We start from the raw sequence: 24,814 nt of genomic DNA on the forward strand, positions 1-24,814 counted from the left end.
AGTGTTTGATTTTGCTTTTTGTTTCATGTTCTCTTCTTTATCAAATAAAATTTTTGTCTAAAAAGTTATATAATAAATAAAAAACAAATCGTATATATATATTTTGAACGGTAGGTTTTTATATACTGATGAATTTTCAATATTCTTCGGGATGTTGGCTTGGTTTGTTTCTTTTCTTTAAATTCTTAAAAATTAAATTTAGAAAAAAATTTCTATATCGCTTTTTCTCTTTCAAATAAAGCTATTTTAAAAATATTTATTAAAAACTGCAGAGTATATGCTAAAACTTGTTAAAATTTTTCTTCACCTTTATACTTCTTATTGGAAGATAGATCACTAAAATGGGCGTTTCTTTGTAACATCAAAAAATACCCATTCCAACCTATGCTTAGTAATACGTAGTAGATCCTAAAATGATTTAGTTGTTTGTTCGATTTTGGAATCTTCAGAGACGGAAACAATGACTGCTGCAGGCCAGACTTATATCTATGCAATGCATACGAAATATTCTTTTAATTGGCTTAAGCGGTAACGTGGAACTTACAGCCCCGTTGTTAATGTGAAATTTAGGGTAAATGATTGACACAACAATAGTCGGTGAAGAAGAAGCTGTAGCTGTAGCTGTGCAGAATTCTGAGCACATAAGCGATCTAAAGCTTGGTTCGTTTTGCAAGGATTATAAACATGGGTCGTGGTTCTGTATAACGAGTAAACTCGATCGTAACTTGAAGACGTTACTCGACAGCAATTTTCCGAGCGAAAGATTTTCCATCTGATTGTAAGAAAAATGCATATTTAATCGATAGGTGTAGCCTGTCGAGAGCCATAAACGGAAACCAGGGTCGATCGATCAACAGGCACGCAAAGGCTTCTTCTTTTATACATTGCTTTGAGATGGGAAGTATCAAAGATTCGTCCGCAAGAGGAATAGAACTTTTCCAATTATTTTTAAATAATATCTAACACATTTTTTGTGTTCAGCTACTTTCACACGTTTTCTTTTTCTGGTTTTATTTGCTTATCGTTAAAAGGAAATCGGCATTGATGAGGCATAAACCATCTATCGGGTCGAAATATATGAATAATAAATCCGGTCTTCCAATTAAGCCACCAAAGTGTACAATTGTTCCATATTGCCGATGCAGTTGCGCCCCGCATCGTTCTGTGAGAATATCCTATGAAAATAAAAACAGTACATATCCACGTCTTATTAAATTTTATTCCTTATTGAAATTTTTATTTTTACCTATAATTCAACATATCCTTCGCCATTTTACAAATAGTTATGCGATGCAATGCGAAAAATACTTTAAATTATATCTAGAAATGTTGTCTACGTCGTACATATGCGTGGGTGCTTTCGTTAAAATGATTATTTTTATGCATAATAATATGTAAAACAATTAACTAATTAAGAGGATTGAGTAAACGAAAAATTGAAAATAGAAAGCGTAAAAACATTTCATGGAGAAAACCAAAATAAAAAGTTTTTGTTTTTTTTAATAACATTTTCAATGCTTTTAGACCAACTGCTTTAATATTGAAGCCAAACCGACGAATAATGAAGTAACTACAACAACCATCGTAGTGGATTGTAGGCCAGCGACAGCGTTACAATTATCGGTATCACAGGAGCACACTACTTGACGGCCACCGAAACCAGCTCGTTGGTAGCAATAATTGGTGGATGTCTGATTTTGAAAACCGCATGTCCGAATAACACGACTATCGGGCGGCACTACAAACAAAGTTTTTACTTCAGTAGTTCTATGAACATTACTTTTTAATACTTTTACTTACAATTATTGACTGAAAATTCGATAATCTGTGTAATCTTGCGGCAATACGTTGGTATACCTTTACCTCGGGTTGGATAATCCTCCTGACAGTCTTTTAATAAATTATCTGGAGGGATCTCTAAAGCGCAATTGGCATCCTTATGACTATTGCACACATAACATTTGATAGCAGTACCTGCAATAAATTGAGAAATGATATAGAAAATCGGCTAAAAAATAGTTGATAATATTTATGGTTGTGTATAAGCTTGGAACATAGTACCCTTGAACTATACATTTTCTTCATGTACATGTATTCAAAACAAGATCTTTCAGATATACATACGGAAAGCACTCAATCTCACGAATGAAAACTTCTACACAAAAGATTGTCCTTGTAACATTGATGATACGAATTCATACTATATACTCGAAGTTATACTTTCCGGAAAAGCTTAAAACAGTAACGCATTTCACGAAAGCCTGGTCCACTCCTCTGATCATAAAGGTGGAATATTAGAAGAAAACACAACTTCTTATTATCATCGATACCCTCCCCGAGGAAAAATTGATTCGCAATTTCACAACACTAGCTAGATGTGTAGAGAAAGCACATCGTCGAAATTAAAGTTATTATACTAATGTTTGTTGAAAAATAATTCAAGTTCAAGGTTAAGTTATTTGTTTGCATTCATTTGGATCATCGACATATATTGGTGCAAAAGACAAACTGATGCAAGGTGTCAATGTACGCAACGGTTAAATTCGACAATCTACTCTACATAAAATAACGGTTTCCCGTTTACTGTTATTGAGTTATTCAGTGTATACAGACGCAGAGCGTTCCATGCCCACCAATGGACTTTCGACATCTGGCGGCGACGACGATTAAACACTTTTAAAACCTTATGCCTATGCTGCTCCGTCATGTTCCAATTATCGGTTTCCGTTTCAACGATTGCAAAGAACAGTCTGGAGGACCCAAAAAGTTCGAAGACAATGAAATGCAAGATTTTTTGGAGGAAAACCTCGCTTAAACTGTCAAAAAACTTGAATTGACTGAAAATGCGATTTCGAACAGTTTCAACATCGCGGTTTCATTGCTTCCCAGGCAAAGAACAGTTTTCTGTACCGTATTGTGACTGGCGATGAAAAGTGGATGTACTACGGCAATTCCAAGCGCAAAAAGGCTTTCGTTTAGTCCGCGAAAACCACCCACATTGACACCGCAGCGGAATATTCACCGCCACAAAATTTTTGCTGTGCCTGTGATGGGATCAGCAAACGATAGGGTATTACGACCTGCTAAAACCGAATGAAACTGTTACTGCAGAAGTCTGTCGACCTCAATTGAACAAAGCGAGCAAATGGAGTTGTGAAGGACACACTCCTTCCAGTCTGACAAACATGGTGTCTTCTGACTACCACGTATCGAGATTAACGCATTGCTTGCCTGGCCGTTTCGAAATGCTGAAGAATTGCGAAAGGAGGTCGATGATTGGATCGCTGCCAAAGTAATATCGTTCTTTCGACGTTCTATTGCCAGAAATATGAAAATAAGTTGTAGAAAATTACGGAAAATATTTAGATCAGTTTATATTGTACCAATTTTGCTCAATAAATGCGTTTTTCAAATGAAAAGATGATCAAAATACATGCAAGTACATAATAGTTAACAAAAGTAGGCAAAAAGGCTTGGACGACTGACGTTTCTGTGCAACGTTACGTCGTCTAATCAACTGTTCGCTATATCCATTGTTCTCCTTTGCTGTCTACTGCTTTTCTAGGCGTTTGCATTTTACTTACATAGATTATGAAAGATAAGTAAGAATACTTTTGTGGTGGGTTGGGATTGATTTCTTGGGAAATGAAAAAAAAAACTAAATAGTGCCGAAATATACAATCGTGGTACGAATAGTTACGAAGTTACGATCTACTAGAAGTTTTCCGGAGGAACAAAAATTAGTGCAAAATGTTAATAGTAAAACGATTGACCACATCACTTATACCAGGCATGGGCAACTTTCGGCCCGCGCTCCGCATGCGGAATGAAGTCTTGTTGCAGAACCGCTACTAACCGCTAAGTCAACTTGATCCGGAGATATTCGTTTTTGATGGACACAGAGACCGAATGTAACCTCAGCGTTGACCAGCCAACTCTTTCGAAAAATTTTCTAGAGAGCTTGCTTAATCAACTAATAGAAAAAGCCTCAAATAACAATATTTATTGCAATTTTTATGTATTCGCCTGGAGGTGGCGGTTGTTGAAGATTTATACCCCAAGCCACCTATTTTTCTTTTTTTTTTTCATTACACACTGTCTATTCTTTAAAGTTAAACTCAGACATCTTGTTTGCTCAAGAGTGTGTTTACTTTGTAAAATTATTTCCGTTTACTTGACTTTGTTGAATAATCAATATTTAACAGAATTAAATGGCGAAACACAAGTATGGAGCAGCAAATTATTTTAAAGGTACAACAGAAAACTGTCACAATAACGCTATCATAAAAGTTGGAAAGGAAATATGTAAAGGAAAATGACTGATGTTTATGCATACCTGTAACGATTTATCATGTTTAACACAAACCTGTAAATCTGTTACAAGCTTCAAGTGATGGCTAATTTTATTATTTTGAGTGGAGGTTAATTTTACATGAAATTTATTGTGTGAATTTATACTCGCTTTGCTTGTGCCAGACTTCGCACTATACAAATATGGATAATAATTGAAAGCAATGCCAAACGAAATTGAAGCTAAAATCTCAGATTTGCGAAAAAGAGAAAAAATTGCATTTTCAACAACTGCAAAAATTTAAGCTTAGCTTAAATAATGAACTTTGCAAATTTATGCATCAAAGTGTATCCAATATGAGCCGTATTCGGGTGAACACAATATGCGATAAATTTGTTTATTATTTGAATAACTTACAACATCGTCAGTGTGATATAGATTTACATAGAATGAGTAAAGTAGAAAAGAAAAATAAAAAGAACTTGAAAACCGAAATTATTCACTATATCCATCACACATGCATATGTGATACATACGCATTATACATTAAGGAGTAACTGCGCTGTAACGCCTCGTGCTTTTTTATTTATTTCACTAAAAGATATTGTTAACAAAAACTAATCTAACATGTCGTGACGCCCACTCTAATTATTTTAGAATTAACCCACTTAGCTTGTTGCCTTCTACGCTCCAAGCCCTTCCATTTGGTACCCATATCGCTGGTATTGTTAAGAAAAAGCTAATCCACCAGGTCGTGGTCCAGCTCCACCATATTTATTATAGCATTAATAGGATTAATAATTAATTTTTAGTCAGATAATATATCTTCATTTGAGGAATGCACAAAACAATTTTAAACATTTTGTCTTGTTTATCTTATGATTAGAGCCGATAGCCTGTGTTGCTAGTGCTCAATGTCTTTTTTTTTTTTAGACTAAGAATTCAATTCATTAGTCTAAAATTAAAATAATAATAATAATAATATCTTATGATTAATAAGCATAAAAAAGTGAGAATTTTTTCTTTGTGTTTGACTTTGTGTGTGCACGGGCGATTTTTCCAATTTTTGCACATAAATAGTAGAGTTTTTCGAAAAGTGAATGTGGAAAATTTCAGCCTTCTATCTTTCATAATTGCTAAGTGACGAGCAAAAACCGATAAATATTTGGTTTAGGAAAACGAAGTTACGTTCTGTTTACGCTTCATTGCGGGCTTGTGCTCTGACCAATTTGGCTCATTTTCGGTATCAACCTTCGAGGGAAGACTTCCAATTCTTCTACCAAATTTGAAGTCGATATATTCATTTTTGCAAGCAGGAGAGTGCCACACACAGACGGACAGACGAGCCTAATTAAATTCACGATTTCACGCAAATCAAGTAAATATATATACTTCATAGGATCTCTGAAGCATCCTTTTGGGTGTTGCAAGCATTCTCATAAAATGAATATTTCCTCCATCCTTCACTGGTTGATGGCTATAATTAATAATAGGCGGTTAAGCGCATATTTAAGTATTCAACAAAAGAAATATTTATGAAAAATATAAAAAAATGCCAACAACGGAGCCATTCTCGCGAGGCGTTTTCAATTAAATGAGCTCTGAGCTAACGGAACTTTTTCTCTGCCAGCAAATGTAAAAGGCCATGGGCCTAATCTTAAAATTCTCATACACTCACTCGTTAACTACCCTGCGTAAACTGTCTTCCTTTTATGTACGTGGCTTATAGACACTTCTGTTCGATAATTGGAATAATCCATGATCAAACCGATCCAGGTCAGCATAATAAACAATGTAGTCGTCAATGAGAAAGTCTCAATAAAAAACCTAAACTCTGTGGTCCGCATCTATTTTGATGTGAATTGGACTAAAAGAAAAACACACATTTGACTAATTTTTTACAATCCTTGAGGTAGACATTAATGAAGAGAATCGGTTTTCTTTTAAGATGTTTACTTGAACAAGACTTCGATGGATTAGATGACAAATTGTTTAATTAACGTATTTTCGTCTGGAATCGCTTTTAAATCAACATGAGTGCTTTCTAAAGACATATGCCTGTAACGAACGTTTGTTCGCGCATTTTGGAAGAGTCAAAGCAATTTTAATAGTTGCTTACTTCGATTTAATGCCTACAAAAAAAAAAAAAAATGTAGATTGATTTCTGAAAAATTTTCAATGGCAATGAACTATTGTTGCATAGTCTACATAAGGAATTAAATGAATGAAATGAATTTAAAGCTGAATACTTTTTAGACTAGTTTAATAGCAGCCAATAAAGCAAATGTTCAAACATTGTTCGTGTAAATGAATTTTTAAATTTCTTCGTTAAACTTAGATTTGTTTGTGTGAATGCACACAGTTCTCTAGAACTGGCCCATTCATCATTCTTGTAAAAATTTGCATATGGTTGTAAAATATTTATGTAGAGCAGTGTGCACTAAACTAATGGTGTTTTTCTTCTTTATTTTTCTTAAGATAATATGTTGTTGTTACTTTTGTTTCTTAGTGTGCTAATGTAAAGTTTTTAGGGTAGTTGTGTAATGTTACGAAAAAAAAACAACAACGGAGAAATGGGAATTTAGTTTTAGAAGGATTCTAAGAATAATAAAACAATATAAGTTCATAAATTCGTAAAACACCTCTTCCATTAAGATTTTATGACTTGAAAGATTTGAAATTATAAGAATTGGGTCTCTTTGCTAATTAATGGTGAGAATATGAAAATACTTACAAATAAATTCTCTTAATAAGTTTGTATTGTGTTGATTGAAAACTGCACTTGCAAATGTTATCGAAGTATGGAGGGTGTACTTTTTTTCTACTAGTTACTCCAGAGATATCTCTCCCCTGGAAGAGGAGACCGAGAATAGCATTTATATATGTTGCCTTTGAAAGTGAAAATAATCATCGTATTTAGGTTACACTACACTAAAGGCGGGCGGGCCTTGTGACTAAAAAAGGAGGCGTTGCGTTAGCGCTTTGTGGCAATTCTGGGGTGCTTGAGCGAAAGGGCTGCGGAGAAAATCAAGAACCCACTTAAATGACAAAATAACAGTCCATATAACTTTGATAAGCCGTACAAGGTATAACGTCAAGGTATTTCATATGTCTTCAGTTAACATAAAATATCTTCGCGGAAGTGAAGGCCACGTCATTGGTATTATACCGATCGACTCGAAAGTGATTTCGATTCGGATTCTAAACTTGTGTTCGACCCAACAGCTCACAAATTTTTGAGACATTTTGATGAAATTTGCTACACTCAGGTATTCTTCCCGAAGGACGAATGCTATTGAAAATGATTCGGATCTGACCACATTTTCAACCACTTCACTTAAGTCGCAACATAGCGACTATAGTTTCCGTGACTTGCTTTTGGTGCAAAATTACTTTTACTTAGAGAAGACATAAAAATTTTCAAGTAAAATTTGTATATTACAAATATTTACACTTAATTCACAACCTTGAGCGACCTACGCGTTAGAGTAGTTATTCGGTTATAAGCATTGTTTTATATTTCTTCGGAAAAAAGGAAAACGTTACCTTAAGCGAAATTGGTTTGACTCCATGGAAATGTAAACAATTTCGTTATACAAAATGAAGCTATGTACGCTGGGGAAGAAAAGTCATGCATAAGCAAACACACATATGGGGTCATGCAAAAAAAAAAAAAATAAATAAAAATAAAAAAATTAAAAAAAAAAAAACTAAGGAAAAGAGAAAAGCAAGTAAGATAGACTAAGCTTTGAAACAATTTTCTTCAGGTTTTATATCTTAAGTAAACAGAAATATATCGTTTCTTAATTTTAATATTTGAAAAAAAATTGAAAAAAGATTTTAATATGTATGCTAATTTATTCATATCCATCAGAAGAATAATGAGTATAATGAGAGTCATCGTGATAGTTATTAAATTTTTATATTCATGTCATATGTGTTATCACCGATTAATAAGTATGTACGTAGTAGGCAGTATAATTAGTAGTACTTCGAAAACATACAATAAAATATACATCTTTTATTATAATTACGAAGCCTTCACTTCGAAAGTAATTAAATCGAATTAAATGAACTTATTGTTAAGTGTAGTATACCGATGGTGAAAAAAATTCTACTTTTCTGCATCTTTCTATTTAACGCGACCTGTGCTACAGGGTGTATTAAGTTTACGCGAATACATATAACAACTAGAAGAATGACCCACCTTCTTAGTCGATCTAAGCTTGTCTGTCCGCCAGATGCCTGCCCATGTGCGTTTTGTACAATTTTCGATATATTTTGATAAAATTTGGTACATCGACATAAAGTGTTCTATGCGAAAGAAGAAGGCTGTTCAAAATGGTTCAAATCGGACTACTTTCTTGACCACTCTGCATACAACGCTTTGTTTTGATGGGTCGTTATATGAAAACGTAGTGCAATTTTCAAAATTTCGCGACAAAAATCGCTTAGCAATAGTACTTAGGCATTCGAAATTGACGTGAAAACTTTGGATCGGGTGGGACACTTTTTTGAACGTCTCGCCCTATAATCATCCTATGGAAACTAAATGTTGATATGGGTAATAAGGCCTAATTTCCAATACTTCTTGACAAAAACTCTTTGATAGTAATAATTTGATAATCTTAAAGAATTTGGACCAGGTAGTTTGATGTTTTTGGATCCAACCCAATGAAAAATAAGCCTTCATAGGTCAAAAAGGTCTAATTATTGGCCCATCGTAAATTAGTCATAGGGAATTTGGATCGTATAGATCTACTTGTTTGATCGCAGCCTTTCTTTCGCGATAAACCCTAATTTGTGGTTCGTTGTGGTGGCAGTAACAGAAAAACAATTAAAAAAATTATAAAAAATTATATATATATATATATATATATATTAATTTTATATATATTTGTACCGTTTTTCTGCTGTAGTTTAGGAGCGTCGAGCAAAAGACACGGAAAACAAAGATGTTTTCAATTTCGGTTCTATAGACATGTGGGCGTTGCGGGCGAATTCTGTTGCTAATTTGTAGGCGATGTTGTTTTTTCATGCGAATGAGGGAATGTGCACCACAGATACTAAGCAGTTTGGGAGACAAACAGACAGACATGCTCCGGTGCATCCCAAGTCTGCAATTGATTAAGAATATATACACTTTATGGCATTTTTGAGACTGGCTTCTGCCAGTTTCTGTTTCAAATGTATGCACTGTAATATTGCGTAAGAGAGGAAAATTTTTCCCAATTTTGCACGGATACTACAATATTATCCATAGAACGCACGTTCAAATGTTTGTAGATATAATAAGTAATGAGCAAAATACTCATTCTTTATTCCTTTTGTAAAATAGATATATCGTATAAAATAAATATATATAGACCGGACTTCGCCCCTTTTCAATTCCAAATTGCGCGTAAGAACTTCTAAAGTTTCTGTCAAATTTAAAGCCGGCAGCTTGATTTTTGCGAGCAACAGTACGTTTGCAACGGAGATTACATTGATGGACAGACGGCTAGTCGGACAGACCAACATGTTTAGAGTAATGCATAATTACTTTACATAAAGTCATGTTTTTTTTGTAATAATTTGCAAAAAAATTCTCGAAATTCTCGCGTTCTATTTTACTTGTATTTTGAGTTAAATCCCTCCGAGACTTCGTTTAACATAATTCTGTTAACGGCTTAAAAGAGCTCTGCAAAAATTATAGTTTGTGTCTTTGCTAGCTATATTTAAATATAACTTCACACCCTTGACCAAGCCTATATACACACTTTGTGCGGTGTCTTAAGCGTCGCTGTGAGCGTTGCAAACGTTTTGATAAAATGACTATACACATATCTTCCTTCTGTAGTGGGTGCAAATAAAATCTCTGATAAGTAAAATAAGTTTGTTAAATTTGGACTAAATTCCAGGGTGACGTTTTGAATTTCTTCCAATATGAGCGTTTTCATGAAAATTCTTCGTTAACACAACAATAATGTATAATATTTGATGTTTGATTAAGAGAACAAATGAATGACTGTATCAGGCGAAGTGGTGTAAGGTCGGCCTTGCCCGAGTTTACTATATATGTTTACTTGTTTTTTAAACACACAAAGAGAGAAAGAGAGTGAACGAGTGTGTGTTTTTGTTATAAGTTTGTAAACTTGATCTCAATTGATTGATTTCAGTATAGACAGGCATGTAAATTGACTCTCTAATCTGCGTTGCTCAATATTATATACAGTTATGCATTATGGCATTTCGTGCACATGTTCTACGTTCTTTTTCAAAAATTTTTTATACAACGCACATCGAAGAGCAAATAACGCCAATTCCTGCTAAAGTGAATTTGAATGTTAATTACAAGCGCCCCTCGTATAACACGGTACAAAACTTGAGAATAATTGTAACATGATTCTAATATAACACGATTTCAAAAAATCGAATTATTGGCGCTGAAAAATCTCATCTAACAGTTTTCTGGCGAGCAAATAAAAAAGGCTCGATGACACAAGATTTGTTTGAAGACTGGTTTAAAAATTGTTTTATTTTGGAAGTAGAAAAGTTTTTGAAGAAGAAAAATTGAAGTTTTAAAGTTTTATTGCTTATTGATAATGCAAATCGTAAAGGGTCGAATCATCCTAAAATAATGAAAATTATTTTTTTTCATCGAAATTGTACGTCATTAATCCAGCCATTAGAGCAAGGAATCATTGCAACAACCAAGCTATACTACATACGCTCAGCATTCCAAAAGCATTTCGAAAGACTGCAAGACGATAAAGATGTCACGCTTACTCAAGCTTGGAAAGTGTTTTCTATTTTAGATTGTGTCGCGATTAGAGCTTTGGCTTGGAATTAAACCAGTCTACGCTTTATGCGTGTTGGGAACTTTTGTTACGCCAAATGGTCCAGAGAGGAAACTTTGTGGCAAGTGTGGAAGCGGAATTTAACAGAATAATATCGGTTGCTTTTAATTTAGAAGGGGACGAATTTTGCAATTCAGACCAATGATGATGTTCGGGAACTATTTGGAGAACACGCTTGGAATGAGGAAGAAGTAATTGAACTTGTAAATACCTTCACACTTAATTACGCCTATGATTCCGAAAGCATTTGTAGTACTATAACGATTCCTCATTCAAATTTAGCTGATCTGCAAGAAGGAATAGCTCTGGCTGAAAAATTTGTACATTTTTGCATTTGTACATTTTGCAGAAAATTTAACAGCGAACTAAAAAGTTCTTTAGCACCTTATAGGGAAATTTTGAAAGAGTTGCAAAGTCGAAACAGACAGATATTTGTAACTACGTCAGATAACTTGCGTAATGGTGGAGAAATAAGTAGTGAAGAGGAGTGGCAATCAACTTTGAGAAAAGAAAATGGAAGAGCTGTAATTTTTAATGATAGTGACGATGAAAATTAAATTTGTGATCTTAATAAGCTGATTCTATTTATTTTATAAAAATTGTTATTGTTTGAATTGAATTTTGAGTTGAAATTTTTAACTTTTGTATTTCAACATAATGTTGAACTTCATTTTTTTTTTTAATAAAAACTTGAAGTCCAATTACTTTTTCATTTATGTAGTATTTCGAACAAAATTTCAGCTATCATAAAGTTTTACCCCTTAAGACATGGTTGTGATATAACACGCTACGGATTCCTTTTATTTATATTACTTCAAGGTTTCGTATAACACGGTTTCGATACAGCACAGTACGAATTAATTGTGTTATACGAGGGACGCCTGTACTTGGCCAAACTCTAAGTTTTTTGGCTAATTTGAAGTGTCAGTATAGGGACTAATCTTATTTGAAAAAGTGTTGAGTTCTTTTCATCGAAGTATTCAATCAAGATCAATCCATGAGCCGTAAGCCGTAACGACGTAGATGACAATTTTCTTAGCGAATTTATTTCAAGAGATGGAGTCAATTTTTGGTTTATAAAGTGTCGCTAAAAGTGTCTAGAATCCATGCTCAGAAAGCTTGATCTATTAGTAACTAGCAGCGTTGCAATTGAAAGTGAGAATTTTTTCAAGAAAAAAGTTCATGGAGTCTTTTTATAAAAACCCTACGTATTTTTTGTAATTTTATAAATGAACTTTTTTGAGCTCCTTTCCTGATAAAACACTCATGCCATTAGTAGGATCAAATCAAATGATTTTCATTGGCCTGCGAGTCTTAATCGCGCAGAGACACTGTTAGTATAGCGTCATTTATCTTTGCTTTTTGGCATTTTACTGTCGCCTCTGCACCATTTCTCGCCATGTCTTTAATGAATCTCTTAAAAAATGCTCGCACATTATAATATTCACTCAAATAAAAAAAATTTATCACCGTTGACTGATGTGGTACTCGAACGCTGAGCTTAGCTTTGTATCTGCTCTTAAGTAAATGGCTCAAAATGATCGGTGCTTAGTCCTGCTCCTGCATGAATTGCCGACGAACTTCGCCGTTTTGCTTAACGATCGGTTGACCAGGATATGGAGCATCTTTAACATAGAAATTTGTCTGGTGCAACCGTGAAAATGAAATGCTGCCGATTTTGATTAAGCTTAAACCCCATGAATTTTTTCTTAGCCGGTGAAACGTTATCACCTTGGTCGAACTGATTTTATAGGGGAATTTTCCAGATTTTTGACTCGTTCTCAAAAAGGATTTATTTCGAGTCAATGTCGCAATGTTTTTTTCTTTTTTTATATCTTGAGTTCGGTTGACGAGCAAAAGGCTAAATTCCCATGGTATCCCACAGACTGCTGTTTATTAATTTGGACTCATTCATATGCTTAGTGTTATCAGCTTTTGTAAATAATTAAAAATTTGTTTCCTATATCTAACATAAATGCGAAGCGGTGTAGTGCTCTTAGCAATAGAACCGAGTTATTGAAAAGCGGCGGTCCTCAATGAAAAACCCTGTTGTATAGTAAACTTTTCTAATGAAATGTGTTTGGATACTATTATGCATATTAATTATTATTCGTAGAATTACATTTTAATGCATTTTTTTCTTTTCTTTTCCCATCGCACAATCAGCCTCAATTCAGTTGTTGTGTATAAGGTTGTTGAAAAATCAATTGCATTCTTATGCATTTTAGCTGGTCCATTGGGTCACCAAATCGCTCTCATTTTTTTAATGTCATAATCATATCACGTAATGTGGACATCAAGCGATTATTGTCTTAATTTTCCTGCATTCGTTTCTTAACAGACCTTTTTCAATCCATGACCGTTTATAAGTTTGAATTTATCTAGTGCCCGTGCCCTGGGTAATGAATTTGCCTTCTTCTTCTTAAATCGTTCGAAAACCAAGCATATAAATGAATTCTTCTTCTTTATATGAATATACAATTAATAAATGGTTCACAGGGAAATTGTGCTAACATTCTTTATAACGTTTGCGATAACCTAAATTAAAAAAAATTTTGAACTATTGTTTAACTACAATAAATAGTTGAAATCGATTAGTTGTGATCCGTAGAGCATTAACAAATTAATTGAATACATCTTTTCTGTATAAATGTGTGTACACATTGCTAAGAGATTTTTGCTTTTAAGATATGTTATAGCCATTACGTTGCCAGTAACGTGCATAAACTTATGCTACATATATATATATATATATATATATATACATATATAAAGTGTGTGTAGAGAGAACATGGAAAAAGTTTATTTTGTAAATTTTGTCTAATGAGCTATTAAGCATACTTATCATGCATAAATTATTTACAAATGGGATTATTAAACAAAACATCCTTAATCTTAATCCATCTACTTACGGCCGTATGAACTGTCAGCAAAAAAGAAAACTATACGAACTTTTATTTACCAATATGCGAGACAGTGGAAAAAAGTCCTCTCAAATTTAACGATAGACAGAAAATGAAATAAATTTATATATGTAATTGTTTTTATAAAACACAAAATGTATCGGGCGATTGTTCCTTAGATTTTTATGCCATACATCACATCTGGTATAAGAATGTATTAAGCTTGGACGAATGTATACAGTTGTATACAGAATGTACAGGAGTTGGCTAACCTTTTACTATTCGTTTATGTCGATTCAGAATCACTTTCTTGTCGGTTCGTCTGTCCTTCTTGTTTTCTGTTATTCAATATACCGACATCACTTTTTGAGCTATTCTGACGAAACTTTGTACACCAGCACATTTTGGTCCAATTGCGAACGCTATTACATTTTGTTTGGATAGGAGCATTTTTTCGACCTCGCCCCATGTAACACCTTAGTTGGAAAAGTCGTCACTTTGTTAAGCAGCTTTGTTAAGTTGGGCATTTAATAGTTGCCCCTACCCAATCGGCGAAAGCATTTATGCTTTGCACGCACGATACGAAAAATACTTTTTTCATAAAAATGATTTATTTTGAAAACTTGAGTTTTCAAAATTCATGGGTAGACGCAATCGTATCTTTTCCATCGACTGTGAGAGGGAATCGCTTTAGTAGCAAGATGACGTACTGTGTTTGATGAGACCAGAAAAGTGGAATCTGTTATTAGTTCTTAAAGTCTTACATGAAACGATCAATGCCAAACGAATTGAACCTTTCCATGTTTAAAACACAAGGTCATTCTTTTACGTGACGTTCATCCATCCAGCCACCGATAAAACCGATGTTGCTGTACATTGAATGCACTAAATGTGGAGGTGTCAGCGCTTGGGAATCACTCAATAGAATGTGGTCCTTCCGGTTATCCTGTGTTTGCATTGCTGGATCACACAATAGCTGACTAGAACTTTGCTTCGTACGAAGATGGTTCGATGAAAGTTTCGTATCAGAAAGGGGGCGATTTTTAAAGTCGTGGTGTCCATAATTTGCCCGATGATTGAACAAAATGCTTAACTGATTATGAAGCATACTTTGAATAAACTAATTTTTATGGTTCTTCTCTATTTCATACATGTGCAGCTATGTAAATGTAAAGAAGGATTTATGTGTAACTTTTCTCTTAGATATCTATGAAGACCCGCTTACCGCTTGACTTTCGTAGTGAGTCAGAAATCTTACTGTATTATATGTTATTACTATCAATTTTATTAGGCCTTCGGCTTATTTTAAAATCAAATATCTTAAATGAAACTAATTGAGATTCAGGCTATGTTCATAGACACATTGTGTTTCCCATATGTTTGTAAACCATAAATAACTTGGCCCTGAAGCGCCAGATAGTATAAATATTCTTGATCAGCCTGAATAGTGTAATTGGCGTAACCACAAACATGTGGTTGACAGTGAACCCCCTTTATCACTTTCAAGTCAAACTTCATTTCTTAAATAATAAAAACAAAACCACGGCTTATCCGTAGCAAATCACTCAGTGTTTTGAAAGCAATTAGCTGTAATTCGTAGAAAATCAACAGAATAATTGAATAGCTTTCTTGGTGAACAGATATACATACACTAGCGTAAGCATCAATAAGAGATGCTTGCTTTGATAGGTATTGTTAGACTAACGATGCTTATGTAAATTATATGAAAGGGAGAAAACATTAACATTATTTTTTGTAAAACTGGTTTAATGAGCTACAAACAAAATAAAAACTTGTGTACTTGCATTTACTTGCATGTTGCATTTACTTATGAAATGATGACGCGACGGTGTATGTACGATGCGGTGTTCGGTTTACATATCGAGTGAATCAATTTTCTTTCTATATTGCAATAAAGTGCCGGGTATAGCAACTTCGGATGAAGGTGGAAGTTATATGTTTTAGTGTTTGGGTGCTTCTTTTTTTTAACAGTTAATTTACTTTTTAAATAATTTCATTTAATTTTGTTCTACTGTGATTGAAGTCAACTCCTGTGGAAGCATATTATATGAAACTTAAGAGATGGGTTCAATAAATGTGGCATTAGGAGACGTATAGAAGGAAGACAAACCAGATTAAATTGTACCGCGTTATATGGAACCCGCCGTCTTGTTTCTATGTACCGCTCCGTTCCATAGTTTATCACAGTTACGTTTAGAAACATATTAAAGCTTGAAATAAATCTTCGAATAAATTAAAAGAAGTCAACGTTTTATTGTTTGCTCGTTTTCACGGAATTTCCGCGGTAACTGGTATTGGGAATAACCCATAAAAGTTAACAATAACAATTTAATACAGCGAATAAGTGCAACCATAGGCGAATATTTGAAGGCATTTGAGCTGCTGAAATGATATTGCATGATGGACGGGTTATATAAGGAGAACTGCTCTAAATTTCCTTGCTCCGAGAAAACTTGACTCTGAACGATTAAATATACATTATACACAAAGAAGATAAATTTTTTGCTCCACGCTGATGGGAAATATCGCAGATATCGGAAATCGTTTGATTGCAAACCTCGTTATTAAGCAATCAATTGCTTTGGAGATCAAGATTTACCTCAGGTCTGCGAACAGGTAAGAGAGCACAGCACTGGTACTGCGATCGGTTGGCTGGCATTGCTGGATTGTTTACCTCTCGTGAGACACTGAAAATCCATGGAGGAAAATTGAGATGGCAGCCAACGTTTTAAGGATAATGTCAATGCAAGGGCAGCCAGATGTCGCGACACGCGAGCGTTATGGTCCGCAGGACCTGACGGGTGGGTTTGGCCGTTGAGTGGGTCTGAAAGTATAGTCAGGTTCAACACGAAATCGCGTTAGAGGGTAATAATTAGAAATGTTAGATAAGCCTCGATTTGCCTAGATACTTTAGCTTTGGTTTGTGCCATCGATCCCCGTGGGGCGAGCCTTCACGGTAAAACCCCAGACACTCTATCTTTGGCATAGGCCCTATAAGTGATGAAGTTATCATTTACATACAACTCTGTAAGCCTAAGGGTTTTTTCCAAATAAGCTACCACGATTTGTGCAGAAGTAAAGCTTCGAAGGTCTCTGGATATTTTCCAACACATCTATATTACACTAAGGTTTTCTTCTAATTGGTTTCTTCCCTATGGCATTTATATATGGTATTAAAGCAGAACTATGTGTTTTATTTGTTTATAATAGTGATGGAATAAATGAGAAGAAAATTTGGTATAAGAATAAACAAATAAATAAATACATGCTATGTATTGACGGTTCTTGATCATAAAAAACTTGGGTGTTTTTAAAAATTTTCTCCCCTCTCTTGGAGAACTCTTTAAGTTTTAAAAGAAATCTTATTGTGGTATAGAGATTTATTGCACATTACTGCACGCACAGTTACATTATATGTAGAACTCCGTCACATAAACTGAAAGAATATATTATCTGTGCAAATCTCGAAATAGAAAAAGTTCCTAATAAGAACTATAACACCCAACTTTGTTTTATAAGAAGCAAAAGGATAACATGTATGCACATGTGTATATAGTGTGTGTTATATACTTATGCGAACAAGATTTTCTATTTAAAAGAAAATCTAATAATGGAAGAAATTACATGCATGTTAATAAAGTATTAATGTACTATAATTAAGGAGACCACATCACTCGACGACGAATCTTAAATACCCTAAGGGCATAACATTTAATTCGAAAAATTCTGAGCCTAAGGATGATAGTACCATTAGCTTATCATGCGTCATGTTGAGGGATAAGAGATTGAATTGCATCGAAGGAGGAGACGGGGAAATTTGCTTAAGGTTATTTGATTACCGAACATCCTGATACCTTTCAACTTGTTGGCAGCCGTAAGATTTTGGGTATCTTGGAGTATCGTTCAGATCATTTAACGGTGTCAGATTCAAATCTGCCTATTTTTGCGATTGGCCGGACGTATAGACATGGTGGATTTAATTTAATATCCATAAGCTTGAAAGGCTGTGGATATCTCAGATTCTAAGATCGTTTAAATCAACACTTGCTCTCAAGAGGACCGAACTTACAATTGGTCAATCAAAGGAATAGAGGGAAGTAAACAAAATGTTTTTAAGAGTTTGTCCCATGTTAACGTTGAACAAAGGTTTCATTTTTTCGTTTAAGCAATGACACAAGCGAGTGAACAAAGCTAGTGTATCGCATCATTTTTGCTAAAGTGGGTAAAAATAAGGATACGAGGCCACAGTATGGGTAGAACCAAAATAAAACGAAACGAAAACCATGGAAGTGTTAAGTTTGTAGCGAGAAGCAGCGCAAACAAAAAAAAAAAAACTAGAAAATGGAAAAGCTCAGCAAATATAGAGTATGTGACGAACACATACGAACAATCGTACATATGTAAATGCAAGTTCTTCTTGTATATGCACATATATGTGTGTATATATGCATATACGTATATATATATATATATATTACTTAATCGTCGTGTGAAGTTCCGATTTAATAATATTTCGTTATAGTTTTGCTTAGAAGATTAAAAGATTATCTTGAAAAATATAAAGTAGAGAAGCGTAAAAATTATTACATTATTACGTGCAGAATATCATTTTTATGGACACATGCCTGTATGTGCTCGTAATGCTTTATTATGTAATAAATTGAATGTAGGCTAGGAAGTCTTCTTCATGCGCGTATAGGAATATGTATATATATATGTATAAATATAGAGAAACTTTCTTTTTCTTGCAAAGAATATTTCTATAGGAAGACTTACCCTGCTCCACGGATAACATTAAAACCAACACACTAGCTATAATTAAAGACTGCATTTTTTTTCTTTTTTTTTTTTTTTGCTATATCTTGTGTTATTATATAATTTTGATTTAAAAGAGAAAAACTGCTTTTATTTTTTGAATTTATTAATTATTAATCGTTTTAGTTCGTTTACTTTAATTGAATAAATTAAAAACAATTTATTTTCTTTAGCTTTCTAAACTCGTTTCAATTAACACACGGCCACGATTTTCAAATATTTTTACTTTTATTATTATTATTTTTTTCTTTTTATTTCATTAAATTGCTGGTTGGTTTTTTTAAATATTTTTTATTGGAATGCTGTTGGCTATTGCTGCGTTCAACTTGTTATTATTTTTTTTGTTATTTGACTTTTTTTTCTGTATTTGTAGTGATTTTTATACCCCCAGTGTTTTTGTGATTGCAGAACACAATAACGTGCAGGGTATCAGATGTTTGATAAATAATAATAAAAATGTTTAAAATTTGCCCGTTGGAAAATTATCAGTAATTGTATGATGGTTTAGCTTATAACATAAGCCGTGCACAGAACTCAGACACTGAAGGCAGAACCGACGAAACGGAATGATGTCGGACTATGTGCACAATTATATGCGAATCTAGACGTTTATCTATATATTTCGGAAAGAAACGAGAGATTTTTCGTACTCACTCTCTCTCTCTCTCTCTCCCTCTGTCTCAATCGGTCTTTCGCTTTCGTATGCTCTCTCCAAAGCAATTATTTTCCGAAGCTTAAAGTTTGCCTCTAGTAAGATTCTCAGATGAAAACTTAAAAAAAAGCTAAGCGTAGTAAAAGTTTTTCTGTGCTATTCATTAGTTTTTGTTGCTTCTTTGTCCTTTTGTCTTTTTTTTTTTGCTTCTTTCAATTCCATGGAAATTTTAAATTCATCATATTGCTGCTTGCTTTTACATTATATTTCCTTTTAATCTTTACTTTCAAAGGTTATACTCAAATACAAAATATATATATATATATATATTTGTTTGCGTGTATACATGTGTAGAGTATATAAAGTAAGTCACTGGAGCAAATTCACGTTATTGATATCGAAGCAATACAACAAGCTATAATGTAAAAGCTATAATATCTGTTGTCTTTCATAAGAACATAGATGTGCGTATGTGACTGAATCCGTATTTCGACATACAATTCGCATAAGCATAAGCAGGAAATCGTAACAAAGGACGAAGAAGAACAAATTTTACAAAAGAAAAAAGGAAACATTGTTAAATAAAGGCGAACGAAATATGAAAACAAAAAATTAAATGAGAAAACTTAGCGCTTACATAAGACGCCTTTTCAAGGCTATCGATTTTAATGTCTAGTGTTCAGATATTCCCTAAAATCTTAAAGGATAAATAAACTTTATTTATCGCTCTGTCCTTTTTTTAAGTCCAAGCAATTTCGTTTCTTCTTATCTTAACTCAATCCTTAAAAGACAATTTTTTTGAATACGACAGAAATATCCGTAAAATTTTCACATATCTGTTCGTTTAATAAAAGCGCTGGCTTAAAAAGTCAAATAACTCCAAGTATGGTGTTGCTCGCAGTTGATAATCTGTCAATAAAAGATTGTGTTTCCGATTTTATTTTTTACTTTGCTATAAAGATCGGCCTTACTTCGCAGGAACATTCTTGTAATGCCATCTTACAGAGGTCAAGCTTTCGTAAAACGGGTTGTTCACAAAAAGTACCTTATTTTACTGCTTGTAGAAAGCAGGATGGATTGAATATAAATCCGGATGGATTGAATAAAAAATTTCCAGTTACCGTAGCAATGTTATTATAGTCAAGTTTTTTTTCTCACTTACCTGTTCATTCATTTGATCCCGCAGACTCGCTTAGCATTCACGAATTAAGGTCTTGGCCTTTGCTGTGTTCTTTTAAGCAAATACTCTCCTAACACATCTTAGAGAACATTCGCAAAAGCGTTTTCCACAGCCGAAATGGTTTAGGAATCGTTTGTCGCTAGGTCGGCAGGAAAATATACAATGTATTTAGGGAATTAAAGAGCCTTAGAAAATGTTGTTGTATTGTTGATATCGTTTACCTTTCCACTTGTTAACTCTTTAATTATTATTTAGCATAGACGAGTATACTCGACACAAGCATAGCTGTTTTGTTTTTAAAATAACTAAAGACATCATAGTCGACCATTACATTCGTTACACCACTTCGTTTAGTACAGTTATTCACTCGTTTTGGTAATAATAATACACCCAAAAGTATGCATTATTTTCATGCAGAGATATAGTTTTCCCGAAAAGCAAGCTTATTGGAAGCTTAGATTTTCTCTCCATATAAGAATTTGCGTTGTGTCATAATGCTGGTGTCAATGGTTCTATGTGATCCAAATTCGCTGTCGTTAATTTTTTTTGTTACGATTCAAATTAGGTCCACTTAGTTTTTTTTATTTAATTACTGTCATGAACGTATTTTCATCACAAAAACATATAACGGTTTACGTTCCTTATGTGCTGTGGTATCCAACAAATAGGCCTACGTGGTCCAAATTCCGCAAGTTTGATTTCTCTTTACTATTATGAGCCAATTTTCACCATATATATACATATATGAAAATTCGATCTTTTTACCTTATAAAGATTCAATTCCCGCAAAAATGATCATATGAGATGGTATTCGAAAAATTGCCGCAGCCGGTCTAAAGTTTTCACGCTTATTTAGAATGCCGAAACACAACTTCTTAGCCACTTTTGTGGAGAAATTTTGGAAATTGTAATTTTTTTCCGTATAACGACTTCTTAAAGTATGGCGATTTAGGGGGAGTGGTTGAAAAAGTGAACCGATGCAAAGTTGAATCAAGGTGATTGGCTTGTGTCTTTCTGGAAAGCAAATCAAAAGGTCCCTCAGAGTCTACTTGTCATGTTTTGAAGGCATTTTATAGTAGCTCTCACACGGATGCGGTTTATACCGGTTTTAGTAAAGCGTTTCACTTAGTTGACCATAAATTTTTGATCTTCGGTTGATTTAAACCATTCGCTGTCCGAAAAAGCAACACCATGTAATAGTTTTATGTGACGTTCAATCATAGGCAAGATGGGCATTGCTATACGTTACAAGCATTCATCTGAGTAGTCCTAGCGTCTGGGCTTTACTCAGCAGGCTTAGCTCCTTCCGATTATCTCGTGTTCGCATTAATGGGTCATACACTAGCTAAGCAGCACGCGACGAAATGTCCGTTGCGAAGTGCAAACTCATACGGATTACTCAAAAAGCCCGCCTCTTTCGGATTACTACCTGTTTACATCGATATCAGGCGCATTTGCTGAGCAACGCTTCGCTTCATATGAAATTCTATGAATTCATGCATCAAAACAGCAACATCTTGTTTGGTATAGCAAACAGTTGAGAAAATCCATAAGTAACGATAGGGAATATTTCGAATAAAATATGATTCATCGTTTGCGCACGATAGACGCTTTCCCTCTACATAAAAGGGACGGCCTGACATGTACACACTTGGTATTAGCTTAGCCGACAAAGAAACACTAAGGACAACTACATGTTTCTCTAGTAGAAGTAGAGCTGCATGACTATCTATCAGATGTAGAGTTAAATCTGACGATGCATATGCCAAATTTCGTCTAAAAATGAATAGAAGCGTGACTGGTTAACATGACGGTTTTAAAGCATGGTTTCGTTGCCACGTGGCACACTTTGCATTGATTTACAATTTTTAAAGGTGCCTTAGAACACGGTACACATTTTTTCGGTTTACATCTAAGCTTAAGTTATATTAATTATATTATACTATGTGATACTTTAGTATAAACAAAAACAAATCGGTACGAATATAAACGTGTTAAAGGGTGTGAGGATAAATTCGTATTTAACTAGTAAAGACACCTACCATTTCTGTTAACATACCTCTGTTAACGACTTAACAGAGCCATGTTCAATACTTACAATTGAGATATAGTTGGTTTGAAAGCCTAATCCGTCCATATTGAAAAAAAGAAAATATTTTTGTGGACATTTCGTGAATCTATATAAAACTACCTTTCAAGCAAACTAAACAATTTCAAATTTTGCTTATGGAAACTATTTTTACCGATTTTTTGAAATTTGCTATGTTAGCGAAAAATGCATATGGAAAGAAACCCAAATTTGACACTCTGGTGCGGCCAAACTAGAAAATGTCGCCTATATTCACCAATATCACGTGAATCTATATGAAAATGCCTATCGATTAAGCAAAAAAAATTCACACTTTGCTTTCAGGAACTATTTTTACCGATTTTTTGAAATTTGGTATGTTACCATAACATAGCTATGGGAGAACACCCAACTTTGACACTCTGGTGCGACCAAACTAGAAAATGTCGCCTATATTCACCTATATCACGTGAATCTATATAAAAATACCTATCGATTAAGCAAAAAAAATTCAAACTTTGCTTTCATGAACTATTTTTGCCGATTTTTTGAAATTATACAACTAACAAGATAACGCGTGATGCGTTAACAGAAAAAAACAAATTTAACTTCTTAACATTTCCAAATTCGTTTTTTAACAGAAAAAAACAAATTTAACTTCTTAACGTTTCCAAATTCGTTTTTTTCTGTACATGACGTACACCTGTAGAAATAAAACAAACTTTTTGGCGGTTTTTTCGTGCGGCAAAAATAGTTCCTGAAAGCAAAGTGTGAATTTTTTTTGCTTAATCGATAGGTATTTTCATATAGATTCACGTGATATAGGTGAATATAGGCGACATTTTCTAGTTTGGTCGCAACAGAGTGTCAAATTTTGGTGTTTTTTCTTATGCAGTTTTCGCTAACATACCAAATTTCAAATACCGTTAAAAATAGTTTCCATAAGCAGAATTTGAATTTGTTTAGTTTGCTTGAAAGGTAGTTTTATATAGATTCACGAAATGTCCACAAAAATATTTTCTTTTTTTTAATATGAACGGATTAGGCTTTCAAACCAACTATATCTCAATTGTAAGTATTTAACATGAGCTCTGTTAAGTCGTTAACAGAGGTATGTTAACAGAAATGGTAGGTGTCTTTACTAGTTAAATTCGAATTTATCTGCACACCTTTAACGTGTTAAGCGGAGGACGCCTGTATTTGCTTATTTCTTCTTTATAGCTTATTTTATAAAAAAAGCGAGTTTTTCCTCTCATTACTTATAAAGAACTCTTTATTAATAATTCCTTTCCGCCTTTCTTTTACTTCGAAGCCGTTAAATCGGCTTTCCTCATTTAAGTTTTCATGTTTTCTTTCACTTCTTTGTTTCACTTCAAATCATGCAAAATGTTGCAAAATGAATGTACACATTCGTGTCTCATTTCTATGCATGATTTGGACTCGTAAGAGAAAATCTTTTTGATTGCATTGAAGATAATCGAGAAAAAAGATATTGTGAAATGAAAGCTTTTTAAATTATATAAATTTCAATTAAATAAAAATGGTAATGACATCAATTTTGGTTCGCTTGATATGAACATATCTGCACTTAACTACGAGAAAGTGAGAAGTCGATAGGGTATATCTTACGCACGAAGTTAGGTGCGTTTAACGATTTAATGAAATAAATAAAAATTCGCTTATATTCGTAGAAGCGTTACAATAATAAAGACACAACTGGAAACATAAACAAAACACTACAAATACAATACATAAAAAAAGTGTATGTGTTCGTTTACATATACACGACACTTTAGAATTGGCTTTGGGCTTCTTATGTGTGCATAATATAATAATAATTTAAAAGAAATTTATTCACCAAAATGGTTAAATGAATTATGCATAAATTATAAATGTTAAAATAATATAGAAAATTATATAATCAAATATATAAAAATAAAAACTAATATTTTTTAAAATTACAAATCAAACTTATTTTTATTTTTATAATACTAGGGACATGAAACAGCATCGAATGGCTTGCTCCAGTCCCGTTGATATATCGA

General features: G+C 33.7%; 1 protein-coding gene across 2 annotated transcripts; it reads right to left on the bottom strand.

The window, feature by feature from the left end:
* Nucleotides 1-230: 230 nt before the first annotated feature.
* LOC119640369 lies at nt 231-18,954 on the bottom strand. 2 transcript variants are annotated; one of them, XR_005247660.1, is made up of 4 exons: nt 18,831-18,954; nt 1,801-1,974; nt 1,247-1,738; nt 231-1,175 (listed from the first exon to the last, which is right to left on the bottom strand). XR_005247660.1 is itself a non-coding variant. In XM_038038337.1 (3 exons), the coding sequence occupies exons 1-3, from the start codon at nt 18,883-18,885 to the stop codon at nt 1,521-1,523; spliced, it is 447 nt and encodes a 148-aa protein (XP_037894265.1). In that variant the 5' UTR covers nt 18,886-18,954; the 3' UTR covers nt 231-1,520. The 2 variants fall into 2 exon arrangements, 1 of the variants encoding a protein (XP_037894265.1); XM_038038337.1 differs by having other exon boundaries at nt 231-1,738.
* Nucleotides 18,955-24,814: the final 5,860 nt, after the last annotated feature.

Source organism: Glossina fuscipes, unplaced genomic scaffold (assembly GCF_014805625.2).
Source record: "Glossina fuscipes isolate IAEA_lab_2018 unplaced genomic scaffold, Yale_Gfus_2 121, whole genome shotgun sequence".
NCBI classification, from domain to species: Eukaryota; Metazoa; Arthropoda; class Insecta; order Diptera; family Glossinidae; genus Glossina; species Glossina fuscipes.